Consider the following 24,953-nt stretch of genomic DNA (forward strand, 5'->3'; position numbering starts at 1 on the left):
AGGTTTTGCAAAGTAAGAAAAACTACAAGGAATGCCCTAATTCATAAGATTACAAAATGTCTTCCTTCATTCATCACGGTGAATTGGGGGAAAAAAGACTGAAGGATAGACGGTGTATCTGTAAATGCGAGAAGCACTTTTGAGCTTTCTAGATTGTATATGGTGGGGGAAAGGCAGGTGATTTAAGGATCTTAGGCTCATTTTTAGGAAGCGGTAGACAATACTATTTAATTTTTTACTCGAATTCTTTGTCTTGTTGCACTGCTTGGCTTTGTCATCAGCCAGTGTTGCAATAACTTTAACAAGCAAAGGAAATGCCAGTCAAGTGAAGCACCTGGGACCTCCTCATTCTTGTGACACGTCAGGCCTCAGGCAAGAGCCAAAAATGCTCTAGGCTGTGTGTGAAGCCCAGGTAAAGAGGGAGTGGGTGACTGTGAGTCTAGGTATGTAAGGGCGCCTAGTCCCAAGGCGTGTTTATATTAGCGATTCACTTCCACCTTTGGTACATTTAATCAGGCATTATTACAATGCATGGCATCATCCTGACTTCAGGACTTTGGAGGAAAGCTGGGTCAGGAGGCTGTTCAAGTTAATTTAACAAGATGCTTTGTGCAGCCAGATACGAATTTCACCTGCCCAGAAGCTTATGCAGAACCGTGACCAGGGCTGACCCAAAGAACTGCGCTTTTCTTCCACTCGAGAATCTTTTGAGACTCACAGAGAAGTCCGACAACCACGCGGACTATTCGGCAAGACGCAACGCAACCTGAAAGGGCGGGTCATTGCTTTGCTCCAGCAACCAGCCAGAGACAACAAAATGGAAGATCTTTCTCCGAGGGAATGCAGGCCTCGGATCTGACTCGCGGGGCCTGAGTTAGGGAGGTGAGCAAAGAAAGGAAAGGCGAAGGCGCAGCTCCAAGAAGCCGGGTTCATTCAAACCCGGAGGACAGCAAACCCCGCCTCCCCACGCCGCCGCCCGCTCAATCGCCGAGCGCTCCGGGTGTGAGCTCGCCCCGCGGGGAGCGGCTTGGAGCTGAGGAGGCGGCGGCAGCGGTGGTTTGGGCAGCCCTGAGCGGCGGATAGGCCCAGGCAAACAACACCCCTTCCCCCTCCCCCTCGCTCAGTTCAACTCCCACTCGGCCCCGGCCACGCCCTGCTGCCACCGCCCCCTCGGGCAGCTTTCCGCTCCGCGGCCGGGCCTCAGTCGGGGGCGGGAAGGAAGGCGGTGTCTTGGAGGGGCCGTCGCGGCCACCGGAAACTACAAGGGCCGACAGCCTTTGCGGTAGTGCCCCGCCCCACTTCTCCCACCACTCAGCGCGCGTCACCCAGGCGCTCAACCAATGGGGACCGAGCCAGGGAAAAAGGGCGCCCGGGTCCGGATGCGCCTCAGGAAAGCCATGCTCCCTGCGCGGGGGCAGCGGGCAGTTCACCGGCTGTGCCTAGACTTCGGTGGCTCGCGCTCCCCACTGTCCGCTCTTCTCGCTTTTGTTGAATGAGAGCCTTACTTTTTTTCTTTAGTGACAATTCCGAAGGATGCTGGAGCCGGTTTTTGAGGGGAGGGCGCTGGGAAATGAGTAGGGGGCGGGATATCCTGAGACAACAAGTTTGGCTGTATGAAAGGCCTACCGGCAGTGCGCCTGAGCTAGAACGCCGACAGAACAAGCACCAGAAGAGCCGCGGGAGGAAAAGAAAAGCTGCTGAAAGAATAACCCCCAGAAAGGGGGTGGAGAGAAGGCGGCCCCAACGCCCCGGCCCCCGGCAGGTCGGCGGCCAATCCGCTGGGGGAAGGGGTGGAGAGTCGGCGGCTCTGGCAGAGAGAGGCCGAGGGGGGTGGGGAGTCGGCCCTGCTTGCGCCGCCCTGGCCCCGCCCCCGGCCCGCACCGCCGCCCGCGCCGCGCGCCGCCGCTGTCAATCAAGGGCGAGTCAGCAGGGCTCGGGCGGAGAGAGGAGCTGCTACGCCACAGCCCAGCGGCGGCCATTCGCGGAAAAAGAGGCAGAGCCTGTGCCAGCTACAGCCTCCTCCGAGCCACCGCGGGCGGGCGGGACCGGCCTCTCCTCCCGCCTCGCCCCCACCCCCACCCACCTCTATCCCAGTGTCTCCATCTGAGGGTTTGTCCTGTTAATGCGGGATGAGCGGTACGTATTCTCCACCCCCCTCGGTCTCCTTCACCACCTCCCTCCCTCCCTCCCCAGACCCTGCTCTGTTCTCCCCCCTCCCCCGGGGCCGCTGAGATGCTTTAAGGGGAGGAGGAGAGGGAGGGAGGGAATCAAGGGGAGGGAAGGAGGGTTGTGTTTTGTCTTAATGTCTGAGAGAGAACAACCTTCTGGGTGTTGCTCTGGAGCCGATGGGTCGGGTTTCAAACCACGTTTTGTGATATCCCCCTCCTCCCTTCCCTCCTTCTCCCCCACCCCCTGCCGGTGTGCGTGGATCGCGGGTTTATGGAGATTAATGTTCGGGGGGAGGGGGAGGAGAGGGGAAGGGGAAGACGAATAATAATAATCCTAATAACCTGTTGTCGTGTACGGCGGGGTGGGGGGGGTTTGTTGCAGATCAGAAGAAGGAGGAGGAGGAGGAGGCGGCACAGGCAGCGGCGATGGCTACAGAAGGAGGGAAAACCTCTGAGCCAGAGAATAACAATAAAAAACCCAAAACCTCAGGCTCCCAGGTAAAGGCAAACATTAAAAAAAAAGGCATCACGAAACGTAAGGGGAAAGAGGGAGTTATGCCCTTTAAATGCCCAGAAGTGAAGAACAGAACAAAAATATTTATCCACTCAAAGCATCTTTCTGAGAGTGAGGAAGTTAAATCGTAAATTCATACGGATTTCACATGTTTGGGATATCGTGGTTAAAATTCCACCAGGAACTCAGACTCTAAGAGAAAGGTGTGTGTTTTCCCAAGGGCGTTTTGAGTTTAGTAAAATAACACTTCAAGAAAGTTTGTTAGAAATTTCTTATTATATATAGTTTATATTGTGGGACCTGCTTCCTTATTCCTGAATCTTATTGCTTTTGTTAATATTTATATTTCTTCCTTTTCCTGAGTAAGTTCTGAAATGTAGAGCTGTCAAAATAAATAAATAAACCCCTCCCAACTACTGGCCTTCACTAAATCCTCCCACTTTTTTTTCCCCTCTCCCTTTTACTATCCCATTTTGGGTAGGACTCTCAGCCCTCTCCTCTGGCTTTACTGGCAGCTACTTGCAGCAAAATAGGGACTCCTGGTGAAAATCAAGCAACTGGACAACAACAAATTATTATAGATCCAAGCCAAGGATTGGTGCAACTTCAAAATCAACCACAACAGCTAGAACTGGTAACAACACAACTTGCTGGGAATGCTTGGCAACTTGTTGCCTCCACTCCTCCTGCTTCAAAAGAAAATAACATTTCTCAACCAGCTTCTAGTTCATCTAGTTCTTCCACCAGTAATAATGGGAGTGCATCTCCCACAAAAACTAAATCAGGTAATTCTTCTTCCCCTGGTCAGTTTCAAGTCATACAAGTACAAAATCCAAGTGGTAGTGTACAGTACCAAGTGATTCCACAACTTCAAACAGTAGAAGGTCAACAAATTCAAATCAATCCAACTAGTAGTTCATCTCTACAGGATTTGCAGGGTCAAATTCAGCTTATTTCTGCAGGTAATAATCAAGCTATACTCACAGCTGCTAACAGGACAGCTTCTGGGAATATTCTTGCTCAAAACCTGGCAAATCAGACAGTTCCAGTCCAAATTAGACCTGGTGTTTCAATACCACTGCAGTTACAGACCCTTCCTGGTACTCAGGCTCAAGTTGTAACAACCCTACCAATCAACATTGGAGGAGTGACTTTAGCTTTGCCAGTGATAAACAATGTGGCTGCTGGAGGAGGAACTGCACAGGTTGGCCAGCCTGCTACTACTACTGATAGTGGGACTTCCAATGGGAGTCAGTTAGCTTCCACACCTACCACCACCACTGCTTCTGCCAGTATGCCGGAATCTCCCTCCTCCTCCACTACCTGTACAACCACTGCATCAACATCTCTGACCAGCAGTGACACGTTAGTGAGCTCAGCAGATACGGGCCAGTATGCAAGCACATCAGCCAGTAGTTCTGAACGCACCATTGAAGATTCTCAGACACCTGCTGCTACAGAGTCTGAAGCCCAGAGCTCCAGCCAGCTTCAGTCTAATGGAATACAGAATACACAGGATCAATCAAATTCTCTTCAGCAGGTGCAAATTGTAGGCCAGCCTATCTTGCAACAGATCCAGATCCAACAGCCTCAGCAACAGATAATTCAAGCTATTCCACCCCAGTCTTTTCAACTCCAGTCAGGGCAGACGATTCAGACCATCCAGCAGCAGCCTTTGCAGAATGTTCAGCTTCAAGCAGTAAATCCGACTCAGGTGCTTATCAGGGCTCCAACTTTAACACCTTCAGGGCAAATCAGCTGGCAAACTGTCCAGGTTCAGAATATTCAGAGTCTTTCAAATTTGCAAGTTCAGAATGCTGGGTTATCCCAGCAATTAACCATCACCCCAGTGTCTTCAAGTGGTGGCACAACCCTTGCTCAGATTGCTCCTGTGGCTGTTGCTGGTGCCCCAATAACTTTGAATACTGCCCAGCTTGCATCAGTGCCTAACCTTCAGACAGTGAGTGTTGCCAACCTGGGTGCTGCGGGCGTTCAAGTGCAAGGAGTTCCAGTTACAATCACCAGTGTGGCAGGTAAGTTACTTTACAGTCTTTCTCTTTAAAGATCCTCTTATACTGTTTTTAGTAACAAGTTACTGCTTTCCTTTGCTGACTCTTAGATTTGATGTAAACCTGTAAGTGAGCAGATGATCATAAAGAAGCTAAAGTACACAGGAATATTAGACTCACTACCATAACTCCATATTCATCAATATGACCCATTTCTCTTTACAGTATTTAGCGTTAGGTTTTATGTGTTAAGTTTTCTAAACTTTCTTTTCTGCAGAGCAGACTTTTGGATAAGAATTTTTTTTTTTTTTTGTAATTTAGAGATCAAATTTGTGTATACTTGAGCTTTTCTGAAAGAACCCTAGTCAAAGTGATGTTTATGTCTTATTTAAGGGAAAGTCGATTTAAAGCTGAAATAATACAGTTACAGATGTGCTGCAGTGTGAATTCTGTTAACTCCTCACGCTTCTGCATCTTGTTGCCTGTGCTTGTGCATTTTATTATACAAAACTAGATGTTCATGCAGTTGAGAGATATGATTTTGAGTTGCAAATTGTTTCATTAACTTTTATGTCCACTTTTCTACTAAAACCAAGATTTGCTCAGGACTTTCAGTGAATAGTCCCCTATAAAATTACATTTAAAATCTATGGTGGTTAAATTATTTATAGGAGTTTTTAGTGTGAAATTAGTGGAAGGCAATTAAACTATAGACAGTAAAATGTCACTAATTTGAATTTGTTGTAAGGTTATTTGTTACATATGTGAACGTGAACGTGAAGTTGCTCAGTCGTGTCCGACTCTTTGTGACCCCATGGACTGTAGCCTACCAGGCTCCTCTGTCCATGGGATTTTCCAGGCAGTAGTACTGGAGTGGATTGCCATTTCCTTCGCCAAGGGATCTTCCCGACCCAGGGATCGAACCCGGGTCTCCCGCATCGTAGACAGGCGCTTTACCATCTGAGCCATGTGAACAGAAACTTTTGAAGTAGTTGGAAAACAAGTCTTATTAAGTGTTTTAATCTTTTGGGAATCAGTCTTTTTGCATCTGATGCCTTTTGTTTTCTAGTAATTAAACACTTTTCATTTGATTATGAAAACCTAGTTGTGGTTTTGATGCCTGATACTTAAGACCTCTTTAGTTAAATTATTTCTGTTTTGAGAATCAGAAATGAATAAACATACCACTTTTGGATAACTTTTCTTGAAACAAGTTGCAGATAAATTATGCTAGGGTTCTTGTTTTACAGTCACTACCTAAAGTAGAGTTATATATTTAAAATTTAGAAGTTGTCAAATAGAGCTCTCTGATTCAGGAGAATGGAGGTTACATGTTTTATTTAGATACCCATTGACTCTAAGCCAGAGCTATCACAAGAGAATTTTCTGTGACAAGGGAAATGTTCTATGTCTCTCCTATCCAGTATTTAGCCACTAGCCACATGTGGCTATTGAGTATTTACATTATGACTGATGAGGTAGAAGTATTTTTAATTTTACTTGATTTTATTTAATTTTAATTTAAATAGTAACACATGACTAGTGGCTTTTATATTGACAGAACAGTAACTAATCACAGAGTGTTTTGAGTGTGGTACGTTTTCCCCTAAAACTATTACAGCACAATTTCATGCCTGTTTCTATGAAGTACAGTCCTCAGCTTCCTTTGTTTCTACTCTTTTTCTGAGCATTGACAATACGTTATTTCAGAAAAATGTTTTGGGTAGGTCAAAGCAAAGGTTGTTTCAGTTATATTTTATTCTTGCCTATTAAGCATATAGTTAATGAATTATGATTAATTAAGAGAATTGAATAATTTTTAGTTTTGGCTAAAGATGTTCAGTTTTTCTGTTCCCTCATTGATACCAATTATGACCCAGAGTTTTTTCTTCGCCTCTTGTGAAGGTAAACCAGCATGACTGAGAGTAGGATCTTCTGACCGCCTCAGATTCACTTGCTGTGCTGTGCTTAGTCACTCAGTCGTGTTGACTCTTTGCAACCCCATGGTCTGTAGCCTGCCAGGTTCCTCTATCCATGGGGATTCTCCAGGCAAGAATACTGAAGTGGGTTGCCATGCCCTCTTCCAGGGGATCATTCACAACCCAGGGATCGAATCCAGGTTTCCTGCATTGCAGGTGGATTCTTTACCATCTGAGCCACCAGGGAAGCCCACTTGAATGATACATTATTGTAAATGCAGAATCTGTTTTCTGAAACTGTAATTTTTAGGGAGTATGATCAAGGATTTGGTCAAGGATTTCAAACTTTCCAAGTGGTTGTAAATCTCATTAAAGTTTGAGAACCAGGGATCAAGTTGTCAGCCTTGAACTGATAAGGCAAAATACGGAGGAGATGGATTCTGAGCCTAGTTCATAAGTGGCTCAGAGAATAGATTTCTGTGGCAAGTACAATTCATAATTTTTATTCCACAAACATTGACTAGCTATGTGTTGAGCACTCTCAGTAGGTGTGTTAAATCTTGCATTTTCTGGGATAATTTTTTAATTTAAAGAGTTTATATGATTTGAGGGATACATGTGTATTAGAAAATTTGATCTTTATGTAGTTGGATTTTTTCTCCTAAAATCAAATATCTTAAATTTCGTTAATTTTTAATAGCTATGCTGTGTTGTTCTAAGAAGATAGCCATGCTGTGAAGACCAGAAATGTATGCTGATTTCAACAAGTCCGTGCAGTTAATCTGAGTCTCGTTTGCAGATTTTGCTTTACTTCCTAGCATAATAGGTGTTTGACAGACGTTTGCTGAATTAAGTTATAAATGGTGATAGAGAAGATGGCAATTTAGAATTGGGAGTGGCACCCTGGAGTGGTTTCACTTTTTATTTTTTCTATAATTTTATTTATTTGGTTTTGACTGCTGGGTCTTCATCGCTGCACGCAGACCTCTCTGGTTGGGAGTGGGGGGCTGCTCTCCAGTTAGAGTGCTCTGGCTTCTCGTTGCGGTAGCTTCTCTCATTGTGGAGTAGGAGCTCTGGGCTCGCAGACTTCAGTACTGGAGGCCCCTGGGCTCTAGACTGCGGGTGCAGTAGTTGTGCACCGGCTTAGCTGCTCGGTAGCACGTGGGATTCTCCCGGGCCACGGATTGAACCCGTGTCTCCTACGTCGCAGGTGGATTCTTTACTGCTGAACCACCAGGGAAGCCCTGGAGTGGTCTTAATGAAGCTAAGGAATTGGCTGTTTTCATTCGTTTTGACTTTGAGCATTTAAGACATTAAGAGTGGTACAGCAGGTACTTTCCCGGCTCTGGAAGCGGGGAATGAGCAGCAAGGACCTGATCTTTCCCTTCTGTAAATGAGTCCTGAAAATTCAGATTTTTACTTTGTGTTCTCATTTGCTTTTTAGTACTTTTTGATTGTTTCATGCCTCTCCCCGCCTCCAGTGGTGGTGTTTAATTTATGGGAAATTTTTGTTCTTAATATTCATAACAGCTATTACCAGGACTTGAAAAAATGATTTAGCTTTGACAGAATGTATTGGCTGGCTCAAGACAAAGGGCTAAGAGTTCTCCACCATCCATCCTGATGTTCTTCAGAAAGTATAGGAAAGGTTCTGGATGATATGTACAGAAAAATTTTAAAAAAAATTATTCAAGATAAATCAAATGAAACTAGTATTTGAAGCTGAGGAGCTTCATACTTGATTTTATGAAATAGCAATGTTAATGATATGCTACAGGAAGCCTCTTTCCTTGATAATTATTCAGATTGTGTTTCTGTGATTTGGTCTCAACTTGAATCCTGAGTTCCAGGTTGAGCATCTAGCTAGTTAGAATTGTAGTGGGAACTAAATTTTTGTGCTATTACTATGAACCGTATTGTTTGTTTCCTTGTTAGAGTTTGGAGTTTCAAGAAGATGAGAAATCCTCTTAAAAAGGTTAATAGCAAATATAATAACTAATCATGGGCTTCTCAGGCTCAGTGGTAAAGAATCTGCCTGCCAACGCAGGAGACGTGGGTTCAGTCCTTGAGTTGGGAATATCACCTGGAGAAGGAAATGGCAACCCACTCTAGTTTTTTTGCTTGGGGAATCCCATGCACATAGGAGTCTGGTGGGCTGCAGTCCATGGGATCGCAGAGTGGAACACAGCTTAGCAACTAAAACAACAGTAAGAACTAGTTATGCTGCTGGCTTAAGAATATCCTTTGTTTTAACTAAGTGAGGATAATGGATGATGTTTTCCTCGAAAAAGAACTACCTGCTTTTGCAGTGTGTTCTGGTAGCCAAAGTGTCCTAGATAAAATGAACTTTAGGAGTTATTTCTCTTTAAAGAATTTAGAACATGTAGGGACCATTGATTAATTAGTAATTAACTTGCACTGGCCAGCAATTTGATTTATTTTTGGCCCTGATCATATATGGTAATAGATCATGCTTTTGCTTGATAGATGGATATTTGTCAGTTTTAGTGGAAATTAACATTTCTGTGCAAATTCTTGCATAAAGGTAGTTCAGACATGAAATGTTGCTTGCACTTCAAGAACTCTATCTTCCTTAACTTCTTTGGAGATTTAAAATATAAAACCTTGGGATTAACAGAACCAGGAATGGAAGAGTCAGTTTTGGTGAAAATAGAGTCATTGTTGGTGAAAACAGAGGCCAAACAAAACCAGTAGAATCAACTTCTTACACCAAACTTTTTTCCAGAGCTAGTAAAAGTAGAAAATTGACTGGATATTTAATACAAATATGGTTTTCCTCTGCCATATGTTGTATTAGTTTGGATTTCCATAGTAGGCATCTTAAATAATGTATACACATATGTTATATACATATACACACATATGTATATGTACATATATAAACATACATGTATCTATTTGTATGCATATGTCTCCTATGTTATTTCCTTTTTCAGAGAAGTCATGTTTATTCCTGTAATTTTCTTTTTGTAAAATCTTCTAATACTCTTTGTTATAGATTGGCATTCATTAAGAAACTTACATCTTGTGTCGTGTACAAGTGATTTGGATTCTGAACTACCAAGTTAGTTTTACCCATTATAAGATGTATAGCATGACCTTTAAGATCTGTTGATGATGATGTAACAATATTGTTGCCTATTTTTAAGTTTTTCATGGAAGATAAAAAAGTACTCCTGTAGAGCCACATTAATTTTTTAAAAGGGCATCTTTGGGAGGGATTTCAAGATAATAGAGTGAGGGAAAATAGAGTGTTAATCATCTGCTTTTCAAATCTAAATCAGGGAATATATAATAAGTAATACTTAAATATTGGAGCTGGCATAAAAGCAAGTTGAAGAGAAAGAAAAGAAGCTTGATTAAGCAAGAAGATGGGGAAAAGTTGTACAAATAACACAGATTTGCAAATGATAAACTTTTAGTTTGAAATGGTCTTTGAGATTATTGCTTACCAGTTGGCCTTTTGTTATTGCTGTTAAAGTCTATTTATAAAGGAATTTTGTGATTTTACTGTTATAAGTGAAAGCAGAAACATGGGTCAGAGATTTTGCAGTGCTACGTTGCATACTTTTAGGGATGACGTAGTAAGGATTGACAGTAAAAGGGGCAACCTGGCCTGAAATTGGACCATATCCAGATGTCCATGTGGGCTCTCCTGTACTCTTCTAATCTAGGTATGAGTAAGATTGGATACTCCTTATGTTTGTCATTTTGTTACCTAGTGAATGAGCAAGTTGTGGCAAAGGAAACCTGTTGCTAGTGTAAGTATGTGTGGTGAGATAAAGCCTTACTAAAGCTGTAGTTAAGGCAGGCAACCCAAAGTTAACTGAGCATTCTTCCTCCTCCTGCATCCCCTAGTGGTATTTTAGAACAAAAGAGCCTGAAGTTTAGAAAGCTTAAGTGACTTTCTTGTATTTTGTGGCCAAGTGAGGACTAGAATCTTGGCTTCTGCTTGAGTTGTCTTTCTCCTGTATTTCTGCCTTTGTTAACTTTTGCTTGGTAATGAGTAAATGTAGCTGAGGTTTAGGGACCATAAAGGGAGAGAATCCAGCTTGCCTTGTCTTCTTCCCAGATAGAATGTGTTTATTATCCCTGATACTCAGTGTTAATATATTGAATACAGCATTGGTGAAAAACGCAATTTGTTGTCTCTTTGTTGTTGTTTTTAATGGTGAAACCTCAGTAGTAATTTTTTGTCCCTTGAAAGAGCAATTTCAGAACTAAAGAGATTAGTAAATGCTATATGTAGATAAGCAAGTTCTAACTCTTGAATTTTTTTTTTTTTTGAAATGAGATTTGAGGAGGGAAACAAACACTGTTTTCCTAGTATGTGATAGATGCTAGGTATTTATGTTATCTCAGTGTATCCCATAGTATCCTTGAGATTATTGTGCTTATTTTACAGATAATCTCACTGAGGTTTACTTATGTATGGAATCTAAAAGATGGTACAAATGATGTAGAAAAGAAACTTATGGTGACTAGAGGGTAAAGTGGGGGAAGGATAAATTGGGAGCTTGGAATTGACATATACATACTACTATATATGAAATAGTATATATAAAATAGATAACTGACGAGAATCTGCTCTGTAGCACACAGTCATTGCTTGACGAAACTGGTGTAATAAGGAGAGGCAGAGCTTCTGCATCCACCTGGCTTCTGTTAACCAGTGAGGAAAATGCACTTCCAGTGGAAATGACTAGAGCTATTAAGTCACTCTGAGATACTTATCCAACGTAAGTGAGGAGATAGGGGACGTTTAGTTTCTGTTTGGAAGTCAGTATGGTCCAGATGAATGCTAGCCTAAGGTCAGAAAGAACTTTCAGGCTTCATCTCAGGCCATATCAACAACTTAAAAGTTACACAGCATGGAGAAATTGAGCATAAATAAGCGCCTCACTTTTTGAAAACACCCCACACAATAGACAGATGAGCTTGATAACTGCCCATAACAGAGTCCTTTAATGAATTATGGAATAGTTGCCTTCTGAATATTGAAAAGAATTCAGAAATCATTGGGAGCCAGTAGGAGTTTGCCAAAGAACTAGGTTCACAGATTCGTGCTTTAGAATTTCTGGATGAGTATTCAAAGGAAATAACATCAACACAACGTTGGCTGTGTTCCTCAGTAAAGGTCTCTGGTATTGTGGCATAGGGTTCTATACTTGACACAGTCCTGTTGAACTTTTTTTTTTTTTTTTTCAAATTTCATACCTAAGGATTATGTATTTACTGAATTCAGAGATGAAACAAAGCTAGGGGGTATTGCTAATAGTTATGAAAGGACGTAGAATTGAGATGCCAAGTGATCTTCAGTTCAGTTCAGTTGCTCAGTTGTGTCTGACTTTTTGCAACCCCATGGACTGCAGCACGCCAGGCTTCTCTGTCCATCACCAACTCCTGGCGTTTACTCAAACTCATGTCCATTGAGTCAGTGATGCTATACACTCATCTCATCCTCTGTTGTCCCCTTCTCCTCCTGCCCTCAATCTTTCCCAGCATCAGGGTCTTTCCAAATGAGTCAGTTCTTCACATCAGGTGGCCAAAGTGTTGGAGTTTCAGCATCAGTCCTTCCAGTGACTATTCAGGACTGATTTCCTTTAATATGGTGATCTTACTAGACTAGAATGCTAAACCAGAACTAGCAATGTAAATGTAACAGTTCAGTTCAGTTCAGTTGCTCAGTCGTGTCCAGCTCTTTGTGACCCCATGAATCGCAGCACGGCAGGCCTCCCCGTCCATCACCAACTCCCAGAGTTTACCCAAACTCATGTCCATTGAGTCGGTGATGCCATCCAGCCATCTCATCCTCTGTCGTCGCCTTCTCCTCCTGCCCCCATTCCCTCCCAGTATCAGGGTCTTTTCCAATGAGAACTCTTGCCATGAGATGGCCAAAGTATTGGAATTTCAGCTTCAGCATCAGTCCTTCCAATGAACACCCAGGACTGGTCTCCTTTAGAATGGACTGGTTGGATCTCCTTGCAGTCCAAGGGACTCTCAAGAGTCTTTTCCAACACCACAGTTCAAAAGCATCAATTCTTTGGCACTCAGCTTTCTTCACAGTCCAACTCTCACATCCATACATGACCACTGGAAAAACCATAGCCTTGACTAGACAGACCTTTGTTGACAAAGTAATGTCTCTGCTTTTTAATATGCTATCTAGGTTGGTCATGACTTTCTTTCCAAGGAGTAAGCGTCCTTTAATTTCATGGCTGCAGTCACCATCTGCAGTGATTTTGGAGACCAAAAAAATAAAAGTCTGACACTGTTTCCCCATCTATTTCCCATGAAGTGATGGGACCAGATGCCATGATCTTCGTTTTCTGAATGTTGATTTTTAAGCTGACTTTTTCACTCTCCTCTTTCACTTTCATCAAGAGGCTTTTTAGTTCCTCTTCACTTTCTGCCATAAGGGTGGTGTCATCTGTATATCTGAGATTATTGATATTTCTCCCAGCAATCTTGATTCCGGCTTGTGCTTCTTCCAGCCCAGTGTTTCTCACGATGTATTCTGCATATAAGTTAAATAAGCAGGGTGACAGTATATAGCCTTGACGTACTCCTTTTCCTATTTGGAACCAGTCTGTTGTTCCATGTCCAGTTCTAACTGTTGCTTCCTGACCTGCATATATGTTTCTCAAGAAGCAGGTCAGGTGGTCTGGTATTCCCATCTCTTTCAGAATTTTCCACAGTTTATTGTGATCCACACAGTCAAAGGCTTTGGCATAGTCAAGAAAGCAGAAATAGATGTTTTTCTGGAACTCTTACTTTTTCGATGATCCAGCAGATGTTGTCAATTTGATGTCTGGTTCCTCTGCCTTTTCTAAAACCAGCTTGAACATCAGGAAGTTCCCAGTTCACGTATTGCTGAAGCCTGGCTTGGAGAATTTTGAGCATTGCTTTACTAGCGTGTGAGATGAGTGCAATTGTGCGGTAGTTAGAGCATTCTTTGGCATTGCCTTTTTATTGGGATTGGAATGAAAACTGACCTTTTCCAGTCCTGTGGCCACTGCTGAGTTTTCCTAATTTGCTGGCATATTGAGTGCAGCATCATCTTTCAAAGAATAGCAAGGAGAGATAAGAAAGCCTTCTTCAGCGATCAGTGCAAAGAAATAGAGAAAAACAACAGAATCGGAAAGACTAGATATCTCCTCAAGAAAATTAGAGATACAAAGGGAACATTTCATGCAAAGATGGGCTTGATAAAGGACAGAAATGGTATGGACCTAACAGAAGCACAAGATATTAAGAAGAGGTAATAAGAATACACAGAAGAACTGTACAAAAAAGAATTTCACGACCCAGATAATCACGATGGTGTGATCACTCACCTAGAGCCAGACATCCTGGAATGTAAAGTCAAGTGGGCCTTAGAAAGCATCCCTGTGAACAAAGCTAGTGGAGGTGATGGAATTCCAGTTGAGCTATTTCAAATCCTGGAAGATGATCCTGTGAAAGTGCTGCAGTCAATATGCCAGCAAATTTGGAAATGTAACAGTTAGGATCCTCTGTTTAAAGTTGACCGTTTGGGGGGCATGATTTTATACCTACAAGGTGGAAAACATGGTGTGGCAGCAGGACGTGTGAAGATGATTTACTGGCTTAACACAAACTAAGCGTGAGTGAAGCTCCTGTATTCTGTACTTATCAGGCCATATGCGGTATTGTGTGCAGGACTGGGTGTGGCACATTGAATGGGACAGTGACGAAATGGCAAGCATATCAAGAAGGAGTCCCAGGTTGAAAAGTGTGGAAAGCGTTTCATACTAACAGTATTCAGAGAGAGGGGGGTTATTATCAAAAGAGAAAGTGTGACACCTTTAACGTGAAGAGCATTTTTAATTGATGAAATTCTGTTATGTTTTGTCCCTGGGACACCAATAGAATCAGTATATGTATATACACATGCCTGCCTGCAATGTGGGAGACCTGGGTTCCATCCCCTGGTTGGGAAGATCCCCTGGAGAAGGGAAATACCCACTCCAGTATTCCTGCCTGGAGAATTTCATGGACTGTATAGTCCATGGAGTTACAAAGAGTCAGACATGACTGAGTGACTTTCACACATACATACAATCCTGTGTGGTAATGGAATAGTTTGTTTCATGAAGTGGTGATCTTCCTAGTGTTAGACCCTGGGTGCCCATGTATCAGAGACCCTAAAATATAGAAGAATTTCCTATATTGTAGAGAAGGTTTGACTAGGTAATCTGTGAGTTTTCTAATTCTAAAATTTAGGATTCTATGAATATTTGAGTACATAGTCTATTCTGGGTACTTTCATCCAGCATTTGGTGAGAGCTCTCTATAAGTCTTGTTAAGCTTACATGATTGATTAAGTAGGGATTTGGTTGGGGGAGGTCGGGGTTGAGAGTCACATTTAGCATTTTTCTTAGTACAAAGGAGGTGTGATTAAGATGATTTCTATTAAGTAATTAATGTAATGCTTTAGTTCATAAATTAATAGTTTTCTGTTCTTCATTATTTGTTAGACTTAGTGATTGTGCCCTTAGATGCCATTTCCCTGTTATTTGTACTTCTATTTGTACACAAAGCATTCGTGTTTTAAACATACACTGAAGTGCCCAACATTGAATTTATAGTTAGGATATTTTATCTCAGTACTTTAACCATAGTCATATATCTGATAATGTCACTTTAGTATGAACAATGGGATTACTTTTTCTTGAGTGGACTTGGAGAGCAGTTGGAAAATCCAGGATCCTGATGTAGTTCAAACTCTGGGAAGCACTTAGAACTTGCAGTCTGTTAATGTGCTCTGTGTAGTAAGCAAACCTAGTAGGTCTTTCTTTTTGGCTTAGAATATTTAGCTGAAAGGTGCTTAAAAACCATTTGAGGCCCTAGCCCCTTTTGAATAGAAAAAGCAATAATTGAGGTAGATGAAGGTTCTCTTTGCCTTAGGTGTGGTAATCAAGTCAGATGTGTTGTTAGTCACTGAGTTGTGTCCGACTCTTTGTATCCCCGTGGACTGGAGCCTCTATCCATGGGACTTTCCAGGCAAGAATACTAGAGTGGGTAGCCATTCCCTTCTCCAGGGGAATCTTCCCAAACAAGGGCTAGAGCCCAGGTCTTCCTCACTGCAGGCGGTTTCTTCACCAGCTGAGCCACAAGGAAGGCCCAAGAACACTGGAGGGGTAGCCACTCCCTCTCCAGGGCATCTTCCCAACCAAGTCGCGGAGCCCAAGTCTCCCACGCTGCAGGCAGACTCTGCTGTCTGTGCCACCATGGAAGCCCCAGTAAAGTAGAGGTGGAGACTGTCTGGGCTTGACCAGCAGTGTAGTTCAGGGAGTAGGCTTACTGTTACTGCAGATACATGCACTGGGAGGCTTCCTAGATCACAGGTCTGTTCTTTTAGGTGATCATCAGTCATTTGCAGCCATGAGAGGCACAAGAGAGGCCCAGGAAAAAAGGTTATTATACACACAGGTCCTAGAGAAACAGTCAGTGTGCACTGAGAAAGAGTCACATGGGAGGTGATGTCAAGGAAGCTGGCTCAAACCAGGAGTTGGGGAACAGAGAGGACAAGAACCCATAGACAGATGCCTTTATTGGGGGATCAGGGTGTGAGGGGATTTCATTGGTGTGGTTAAATGTTGCTCAGTCACAGGGGAAGGTAGGGGGAAACCTCATGGCAAGTAGCCACCCTTATCACATTGGTACACCTGACTGCCTGGGTGCGGTGCTCACAGCCTGCTTGTGGAAATGTTCAGGCAGCAGTAGAAAATGATATTTTAAAACATATAATACAACAGAATTGGGAAGTAGAACTTTTTTATTGGTGGGCAGTACTCTCTGTTAGCTGCTCCATCCAGGGCAAACATGTTATAATTGGAGCGTTAATCCTTTTTTTCATTTGTAAAATAGTGTAATTAATTCCTTCCCTTTTTACCTCGTAGATTTGCAAAGATCAGATCAGATAAAACGTGTAAGAAGGGTTTGGATATTGTAAAGAAAACCGTGTATGTAAGTTGGTAACCTAGTCAAAAACCTGTACCTAGCAACTCTCACCCACTAAAAGAGTGTGAGATAGTAAAGTTGGAGAATAAGTAGTTTTCAATATGGATATTAGCTTGAATTAAAGATCAGAAGTAGATAACCAGTGGGAATTTGCTGTATGACTCAGGGACTCAAACTGGAGCTCTGTAATAAACTAGAGGCGTGGGAATGGACGGGAGGTAGAAGGGAGATTCAAGAGGGAGGGGGCATACGTACACCTATGGCTAATTCATACTGATTTATGACAGAAATCAAACCAATATTATAAAGCAGTCTTCAATCAATTAAAAATAAATATTTTTAGAAGATCAGAATTAAAAGAGAGATGTGTATAAAAGGGGTATCTGAAGGCCATGGTGAAGTGCAGCTGAGGATATGGGGAAGGGTGTGTGTGCCGGTGGAAAAGAAGCAGTGCGTTTCAGTGTAGTAAGAACTAAATGGGTGCTGCGTGCTGTCTCTGCAAGCTCTGAAAGTACTTGTCTTAAAGGGTACTTACGTTAGGGAGATAAAGCTTAGGTGCATGAAACAATTACATGACTGCTGCAATTGCATATGAGAGTTTACCCTTAACTGCTGGGTTTTGAGGTAAGGGGAATGACTGGGAGAGTTCAGAGACAAGTGAGATCAGAGGTTTGCAGTAAACAAGGAATGCTTTCTGTGGTGAGGATTGGTTTAGGAAGTAAGTATTTGAAACTTCGAGGGTAGAAAGGTGAAGAGAGAGGATGTGTTAAGCCAGCTGAACTTGGAATGAAAAGGGGAAAGTACTCACAGGGAAGCTTACAGCTAACAGAGAGAGTTGTGTTCTCTCATCTGTGTGCTTCATAGAGGCATAGTGGTCTCCCAGAACAGCTCAGGGCACACCCAGTGCACAGCCTGCCACCCCTGCTTCAGCCAGAGAAGTTCTGTGTCTTTTTGGATTGTGTACTTAACATTTTGTTTGAAGAAGAGATTCTGCCAAAGTAGTAATAATTTTGAAAAACATGAATCTAGTGGATAGAAGGGATTGAATGTTGCAAGTGATGCTGTTAGAACATTTCTCTATAGATAAAAGTGTGGAGAAGTTAGAAATTAGGAGCCTAGAAGAAAGGATGTTATTGGGGTAATTTAAGTGAATTCACAGTGGTGTTGATAAAGGCTATGGCAATGAAGTTGAAAAGATAGTTTGTTGAACCTGTCTTTAAGACACAGAATGGTAACATGAAATAAGTGTGAAGGGACTATGTAAAAACATCAGGTTTGCTGGTTTCTTGTCTCTACTTTGTAATAAGTATGGTAATAGACATTGAGACACCAAAGATGAAGTGAGAAATTTGCTTCCCTAACAGTATATTCCCTATTGTGGAACCTTCCGAATCACTTTGTTTCTAAGACATAATTTTTTTTTAACAATTTAACATCTTGGAAATTGAAATGCATCTTATAAAGGCATGTCATAGTTAAATTAACAAAATTGTTTTTCTTTCTTATCATTTACATCTCAGACTTAATGGAATATGATGAATATATAGTTTATTAAAGTACAACGTGGTTTGTAAAGGCTGTCAATGAGGTATTCCAGAAGGCCAGCGGAAGGAAAGACTCCTGATTGTAGAGTTCTGGGAGTGTTTTCATGGAGAGGGTTAACAACTGAGCAGGACCTTAAAAAGATGACTAAAAAGCTTGCAAGGTTGGGATGAGGACCGTCATTTCAAGTTATGCTGGATTTTTCATGTTGGAAATGCAGTTAAAGAGTCTTCTATAAACAATGCAGAATTTAGGCTTAGATAAAGGAATATTATTATACATTAAAGTTGAATTGTAAACCTCCTGTAGACAGGAGCTGTGTCTTATGTGTATGATTTTTTTTCTTTTTCACACATCAGGGAACATTGGGGAAGGCGTGCAGGTGGAGGAAAGCTTTGATTTCACAGAAGAATGGGATGGATAGATCCTTGGGATAAGAGTCAGGATGCATACTTGAAAAGGAATGAGTTTATGATCATGAAAGAAAAAGTGCTTAGTAAAACGAACTAAAAGAGGAACTTGCATATCTAATTGTTTCAGTCATCTGATTGTTTTGAGAGACAGTTGCAGATGAGAATCTTAGCAGTAAGGAGAGTTTTAAGGGGAAGTCAAAGATATTTAAAGTCTCAAGGTTGCTTCTGTCCCTCAGAAGTTATCATGTAGGTGCCTCATAATGTGGCCCGAGAGAGTTTAGTCCAGTTGTGTAAATGAGTCAAGTCACCACAGCTTTTTGTTCACAGAAGCGGAGCTGCTTTTGCACAGAAGTATAGGAACCAGATAGTGATCTGTGCTGTGGTAAGTGGGTGCCTCCTGTGCCTGGTGTGGGATTGGGCGGGAGGGTGGGCAATCCTTGTTATAGTTGAGGGTGTCTAGGCCAGGGACCTGAGGGAGAAGAAGAAAGGGGAAGAGATTAGATACATATGATGACGTGTACTAACAGAATTTATATAGGATAAACAATTACACTTAAAGTGGTATGTAAATCTTACCCATTTCCCCATATAGTTAAATCTGCATTTAAATTTGAAACTAACATTTGACAGATACTTGTCATAAATACTAGGAACTATGACAGTATCCTTACTGAAGGAAAAATTTATTTTATAAATAATCCTATTGATTACTTGTTTTATAGTTTTATAAAGTTAAAGTACATTGTGTTTTTATTTCTAGAATTTCACCTTTTGTCCGCATTGGTAGGATGTCAGTAGTTAACTTGATCTTAATGATAGGGCAGTAAATGGTTTTAGTGACCTCTTGATAGACTTTCATCCATTTCGTGGACTCCCTGCTGGCAGACTGCATCCATAAATTCAGTCAGCAAATATGTAGCCAGTGTCCGTATTATGAGGCTTGATACCTTGCTTATGAGATTGAATGATATATGGGGCCGAACTTCCACTTTCATAATGTTCTAATAGGAAAATAAATAATTCTGTTTCCTTTCATGAATGAAACAAGAAGTAAAAGTGTTCTTTAACCCTTATTGTTTGTTTTATATTTAAACTCACATTTCCTGCATGTTTAGAGTATCCCAGATACTGTATGCAGCGCACTTGACATATTAACTCATTTATTCTTTAGAACACCCTAAAAGTTAAGTATTGTCAGGTGTAAGAACTGAGGCCTAGAGTGGTAAATAATTTGCTCAAGGTCATCTGATCTCCATACACATTTTGTCTAGAACCCTGGCACTGTAACCATTACACTTGTCTCTCACCATAAACTCCCCATGTACTGTGCAGTGTATTTCCTGTAATCAGTTGTGGAAACAATTCATTGTCTCAAAGTGTCAGACATTGTGCTTAAGCATTATATGTATGTTAACTCATTTGATTTTGGCAGTCCTCTGAAGCAGATAATGATGGTGACCTCAGTTTTTAGCACAGGAAACCAAGGCTGTCAGAGGTTAGTGTCTTGGCCAAGGGCATACAGCCAGTATGTTAGGCAGCTAGTAAGTGAAATACTTCGTAAGACTATTCTAGGTGAACAGGACTGTCTTTACAGCTAAACAGTATGATTTTAAGTTATGTTACTATAATTGTTATAGTATGTTCAATACGCCACTGATACCTCTATCTCTAGGTGAGCCCTCTACTGTTTATCAACCTTTGGGGCATAGGACATAGGTACCACAGAGAAAATTATAATTTAAAAAAATGTATTGCTTTATGGTATTTGGTGTTGATAGGGAATTTGAAACTAATAAGAACATTTCCTTTAGTAAATATGTACATACCGTAAACCAATTTTGAATGAATTTTGAAAAACAGATTCTAAGAATATAAGCTACAGAGGAGTCTTATTTCATTTTCATTAATATTTGTAAACTATTATTATTAGTGTTTAATATGTTAGTTTTGTAGTAAGCAATATTATTAAATACAGGTTAGGCCAAAATTCATTTGGTCTTTTTTATACAGTGTTATGGGAAAACTCAAATGAACTTTTTGACCAACCCAATATCAGCATATATTGATATTAATGTCTTATATTAATTTATACACACTGATATTTAATACAAAATTAATAACAGTTATCAAGCATACTGAAAGATATACCATAAGGCCTGTATTTCATGACTTGCTTCTTGATCAGGATGTGATGTGTCAGTATAGATACAAGTTTATCTACTTTCTGAAGTAAATATCATTAAAAAATAACTTTTAAAAACCCAGAGATCATAGGAATTATGTGTATAGAATGTGTATTCTTCAGATAATTCTGCATGTCATTTTTATGTAGCATTAACTCATTTGACAAGAGTGATGCTATAAATTTATTATGGTGGTTTAGTAGATAAATAATAAACAAGATATTTTGAATATCTGCCTCTATGTACTGCATGTTGTTCTAGGTGCTGGGGAAACAGACATATTCTTCTCTATTCATGGAACCTATACTTTGTGCTGCATGAGGTTTGTTTTATATCAATCTTGTGCTGTAGCTTTTTTTATAGAGATGAGAAAAATTAAGGCTTAGAAATGGTAAAGAACTTGCCCAGTGTTACAGAATTAACATGGAAATTTTGGGGAAAGAATTCAGATTCCACCTAGACTCAAAATTATTGTTTGATTGTTAATCATGTTTAAATTCTTAGGGACAAGGGAGTTGTTACCATGAAAAAGTTTTAAAAGTGCCCCCCCCCCCTCAGTTTTAAAGAAACAAAGTACCAAAGAGAATTAAATGCTAATTTACATTTTATAAGAGTTTGATACACCAGAGTAAATTTACAGTGTATGAGAATGGAGTAAATTTAGTGTGTATTTTCAAAAGATGTGATTGAGTTCATTTTGTCTGTCTGTGAGTTTGTGTATGTACAATTTATATATATACATTTACATAAGGGGATTATATTCTATGCCTGTGGACCTGTTCATCACCTTCCTTATTTCCCTAACTCTACCCTGTAATTAAGGATACCAGCCCATTTGGGGGTAATCCTAAAAAATTAGCAGGCCTCCTCATACTCCACCCTCAAACCAAGTCACAAAGAAAACTTAATTGTTGAAATGAAAATATTCAGACAGCTCTCAGTGCTTTTTAAAAGGATTCTTTGGCAGCTGTCTGAGCTGGCAGTGATAACTGTGTATAATTTTCAAACTTTAAGGCAAACATGTTTCATCCCATAAGCAGTTTGTGATGAGTAGAGGTAACTATGATATACTTAAGAAGTCTTTTTTTTCCTTTTGTTACAATGAAATACATGGATATGTATGTATTTTGTAAAATTAAATATTTGAGGTATTTTTGTTTATTTTTAAAATTCTGTCATTTTAAACACAAATGTATGGAAACAAATTTGGACTTAAATTTTATTTCAGTGAACCAAGAGGAAAATTCAGGAAAAATATCATTTAACAATATTTCTAGTTTTTAAATCAAATCAATTACTTTTTAAAGTAAAACTCTGAATATGTCAGTATTTTTAAAAAAAGTCAGAGTTTGTTCTTGTTTTGGCAAATCTTTGAAATCAAATCTAATATTGAATCTACACTATTGCCCTTTAAAGAAGGTCATTTATCTAAGTTTGAGTCATTACTAAGGATTTGCCGATTTTTTTTAGAAAATGATTCGCTGCCGTCTTTTTAAACTAGACACATGCCTAGCCATCAGCAACAGCAGAGATGAGGGCCAGGCCCCTAAACCCTGGGGCATTCATATTGCCATCTGGGACCTCCTATGACTACTCAGAATGCCCTTGCCAGTGGATACAGACATTGAAGATGCCTGGTCAGAGACCAGCTGCCCTTTAAGACAGGAAGTGTGCTTGCTTGGACTTGAGCTTCTCAATAGCTGACAAGCAGCATAGATAGCCTTGTGAGAATAAATACTGCTGAGAACCCTCTTAGGTGGTGTTACCTCCTAACCTTTCAAAAGCTAGTTCCTGATATTCAGGCCAGAGATTTTACTGTCGTTTTTGCTCCCTTCCTGCTTTCTAACTTTACGGTAACCATCCCGACAGACCTGACCATTTTATTACCTTAGCACCTCATGCCTTAGGTTTCTAGTCAGCCTGTCTCATGGAAAATAGTGTAAAATCTACAAATTTAGAAGTAGAAGAATTAGGTGGATCTTTTTTGTCTCAGTTTCAAAGGAGAAAATATCTTACTTCTTATGCTAGAAGGTGAAGAATATGACATCTGATTTTTAGTCCAAAGAGATCTCACAGGAGCACTTGTATTTTCATCTGCTTGAACGTTAAGACTTTTCTGCTAGGGGTATTAAAGTAGGAAGAACTCCATTTTCAGCCTCACAACTATTGGCAAGTGAGTGAAGTCGCTCAGTCATGTCCAACTCTTTGCGACCCCATGAACTGTAGCATACCACACTCCTCTGTCCATGGGATTTTCCAGGCAAGAGTACTGGAGAGGGTTGCCATTTCCTTCTCCAGAGGATCTTCCTGACCCAGGGATTGAACCTGGGTCCTCCCGCATTTTAGGCAGATACTTCACCGTCTGAGCCACCAGGGTACTAAAGGGGAGTTTAATTTAGACTCCAGCTGCTACCTTGGGAGGAAAGTGCTTCTTTAAATGGTGGGTTGTGCTGATGTCAAGATGCATTTGTAGAATGACTTCTATGAGGGATTTTTAAAAAATAATATATAACAAGACAAGATTTTTAAAACAAATGCATTTCAAAAGCAATTTTAATATAATATTTGCTTGGATTTCATTTGGTAAAAAGTTAATTTGAATTTGTAGAAACACTTTTAAAAGTTTATATTCCCCATGATTACTGAGAAACGAAAGAGTTGTTTTGGTAATCAATAATCAAGTCTTTTAAAAGGTTGCGGAAAGTTTGGCACTCAGCAATTATACCGAAGTTAAAAAATAAAAATTGTGCCTTTAGATATGACTTAAAAGCACCACTAGTAAAATATTTATTTATTTATTTTATGTTCTTAAGAATCCTGCATGCTTTTCAATATGTTAGCCCAGTTGTTATAGTAAAGGCCATTGAGCAGTCAATCCTCATTGTTTAGGCATAGTTAACTATTCCTTTCTGCATAAGAATACTGTTTGAATCAGTTCTGATGAGATGGATGAAACTGGAGCCAATTATAGAGTGAAGTAAGCCAGAAAGAAAAACACCAATACAGTATACTAACACATATATATGGAATTTAGGAAGATGGCAATGACGACCCTGTATGCAAGACGGGAAAAAAGACACAGATGTGTATAACGGACTTTTGGACTCAGAGGGAGAGGGAGAGGGTGGGATGATTTGGGAGAATGGCATTCTGACATGTATACTATCATGTAAGAATTGAATCGCCAGTCTATGTCTGATGCAGGGTGCAGCATGCTTGGGGCTGGTGCATGGGGATGACCCAGAGAGATGTTATGGGGAGGGAGGTGGGAGGGGGGTTCATGTTTGGGAACGCATGTAAGAATTAAAGATTTTAAAATTTAAAAAATAAAAAACTATATAAAAAATATAAATAAATAAATAAAAATTAAAAAAATAAAAAAAAATAATACTGTAGGTTTAACTTAAAATGAAGCAGATGTGCTGGTGAAACAGACAGGAGTCAAGACCTGCCCTCAGTGCCCTGGTCTGCCAGGTACTGTCTGTGACATGACAATGTTAAAGGACTCCCTTTAGCGTTCTTGAGCCGTAGTTGTAATCACCTGTAAAATGAAGATAACAAAGTGCTTACTACACTGGGTTTTCCTGAGAATTAAATGCAGTAGCATGTAAAAATGTTTGGTAAATACCAAAACATTTGTATTTGTCACAAAATATTTGGTAAATACCAAAAATTTAGGTGTGAATTATTATTATTATAAATTTATCCTTAATGCTTTTCTTCTAGAATCAATATGTGTGTGTTTAGCATTTTGCAGTCTCATTTTCTATTACATGTTCATTTTTGTTTCTGCAACATAAACTACAGTTCTGGTAATATAGTAAGTATTCAATAAATACCCCGTAGAAAGAAGTGACGGAGAAGGCAACGGCACCCCACTCCAGTACTCTTGCCTGGAAAATCCCATGGACAGAGGAGCCTGGTAGGCTGTAGTCCATGGGTTGCAAAGAGTCAGACACAACTGAGCAACTTCACTTTGACTTTTCACTTTCATGCATTGGAGAAGGAAATGGCAACCCACTCCAGTGTTCTTGCCTGGAAAATCCCAGGGATGGGGGAGCCTGGTGGGCTGCCGTCTCTGGGGTCGCACAGTTGGACACGACTGAAGCGACTTAGCAGCAGCCAGAAAGAAATGCGATATAAACTGTGGGTTTCATTTTCTGTTTTTTGATGCTTTGACATCTGGGGCCTCACTGATCT

The 24,953-nt window shown here is 40.7% G+C and overlaps 1 protein-coding gene across 2 annotated transcripts in view; it reads left to right on the forward strand.

The window, feature by feature from the left end:
- Positions 1 to 1,601: 1,601 nt before the first annotated feature.
- SP4 (Sp4 transcription factor) overlaps positions 1,602 to 24,953 on the forward strand; it is an 80,590-nt gene continuing 57,238 nt past the window's right edge. The window contains exons 1-3 of one of the 2 annotated variants that reach the window (XM_069586648.1): positions 1,602 to 2,136; positions 2,551 to 2,666; positions 3,164 to 4,715. In XM_069586648.1, the coding sequence (XP_069442749.1) occupies positions 2,130 to 2,136; positions 2,551 to 2,666; positions 3,164 to 4,715 (1,675 nt within the window). In that variant the 5' untranslated portion in view covers positions 1,602 to 2,129. The remainder of the gene's footprint in view (positions 2,137 to 2,550; positions 2,667 to 3,163; positions 4,716 to 24,953) is intronic. The other variant, XM_069586650.1, reaches the window with a different exon arrangement.

This window comes from Ovis canadensis, chromosome 4 (genome assembly GCF_042477335.2).
Source record: "Ovis canadensis isolate MfBH-ARS-UI-01 breed Bighorn chromosome 4, ARS-UI_OviCan_v2, whole genome shotgun sequence".
Lineage (NCBI taxonomy): Eukaryota > Metazoa > Chordata > Mammalia > Artiodactyla > Bovidae > Ovis > Ovis canadensis.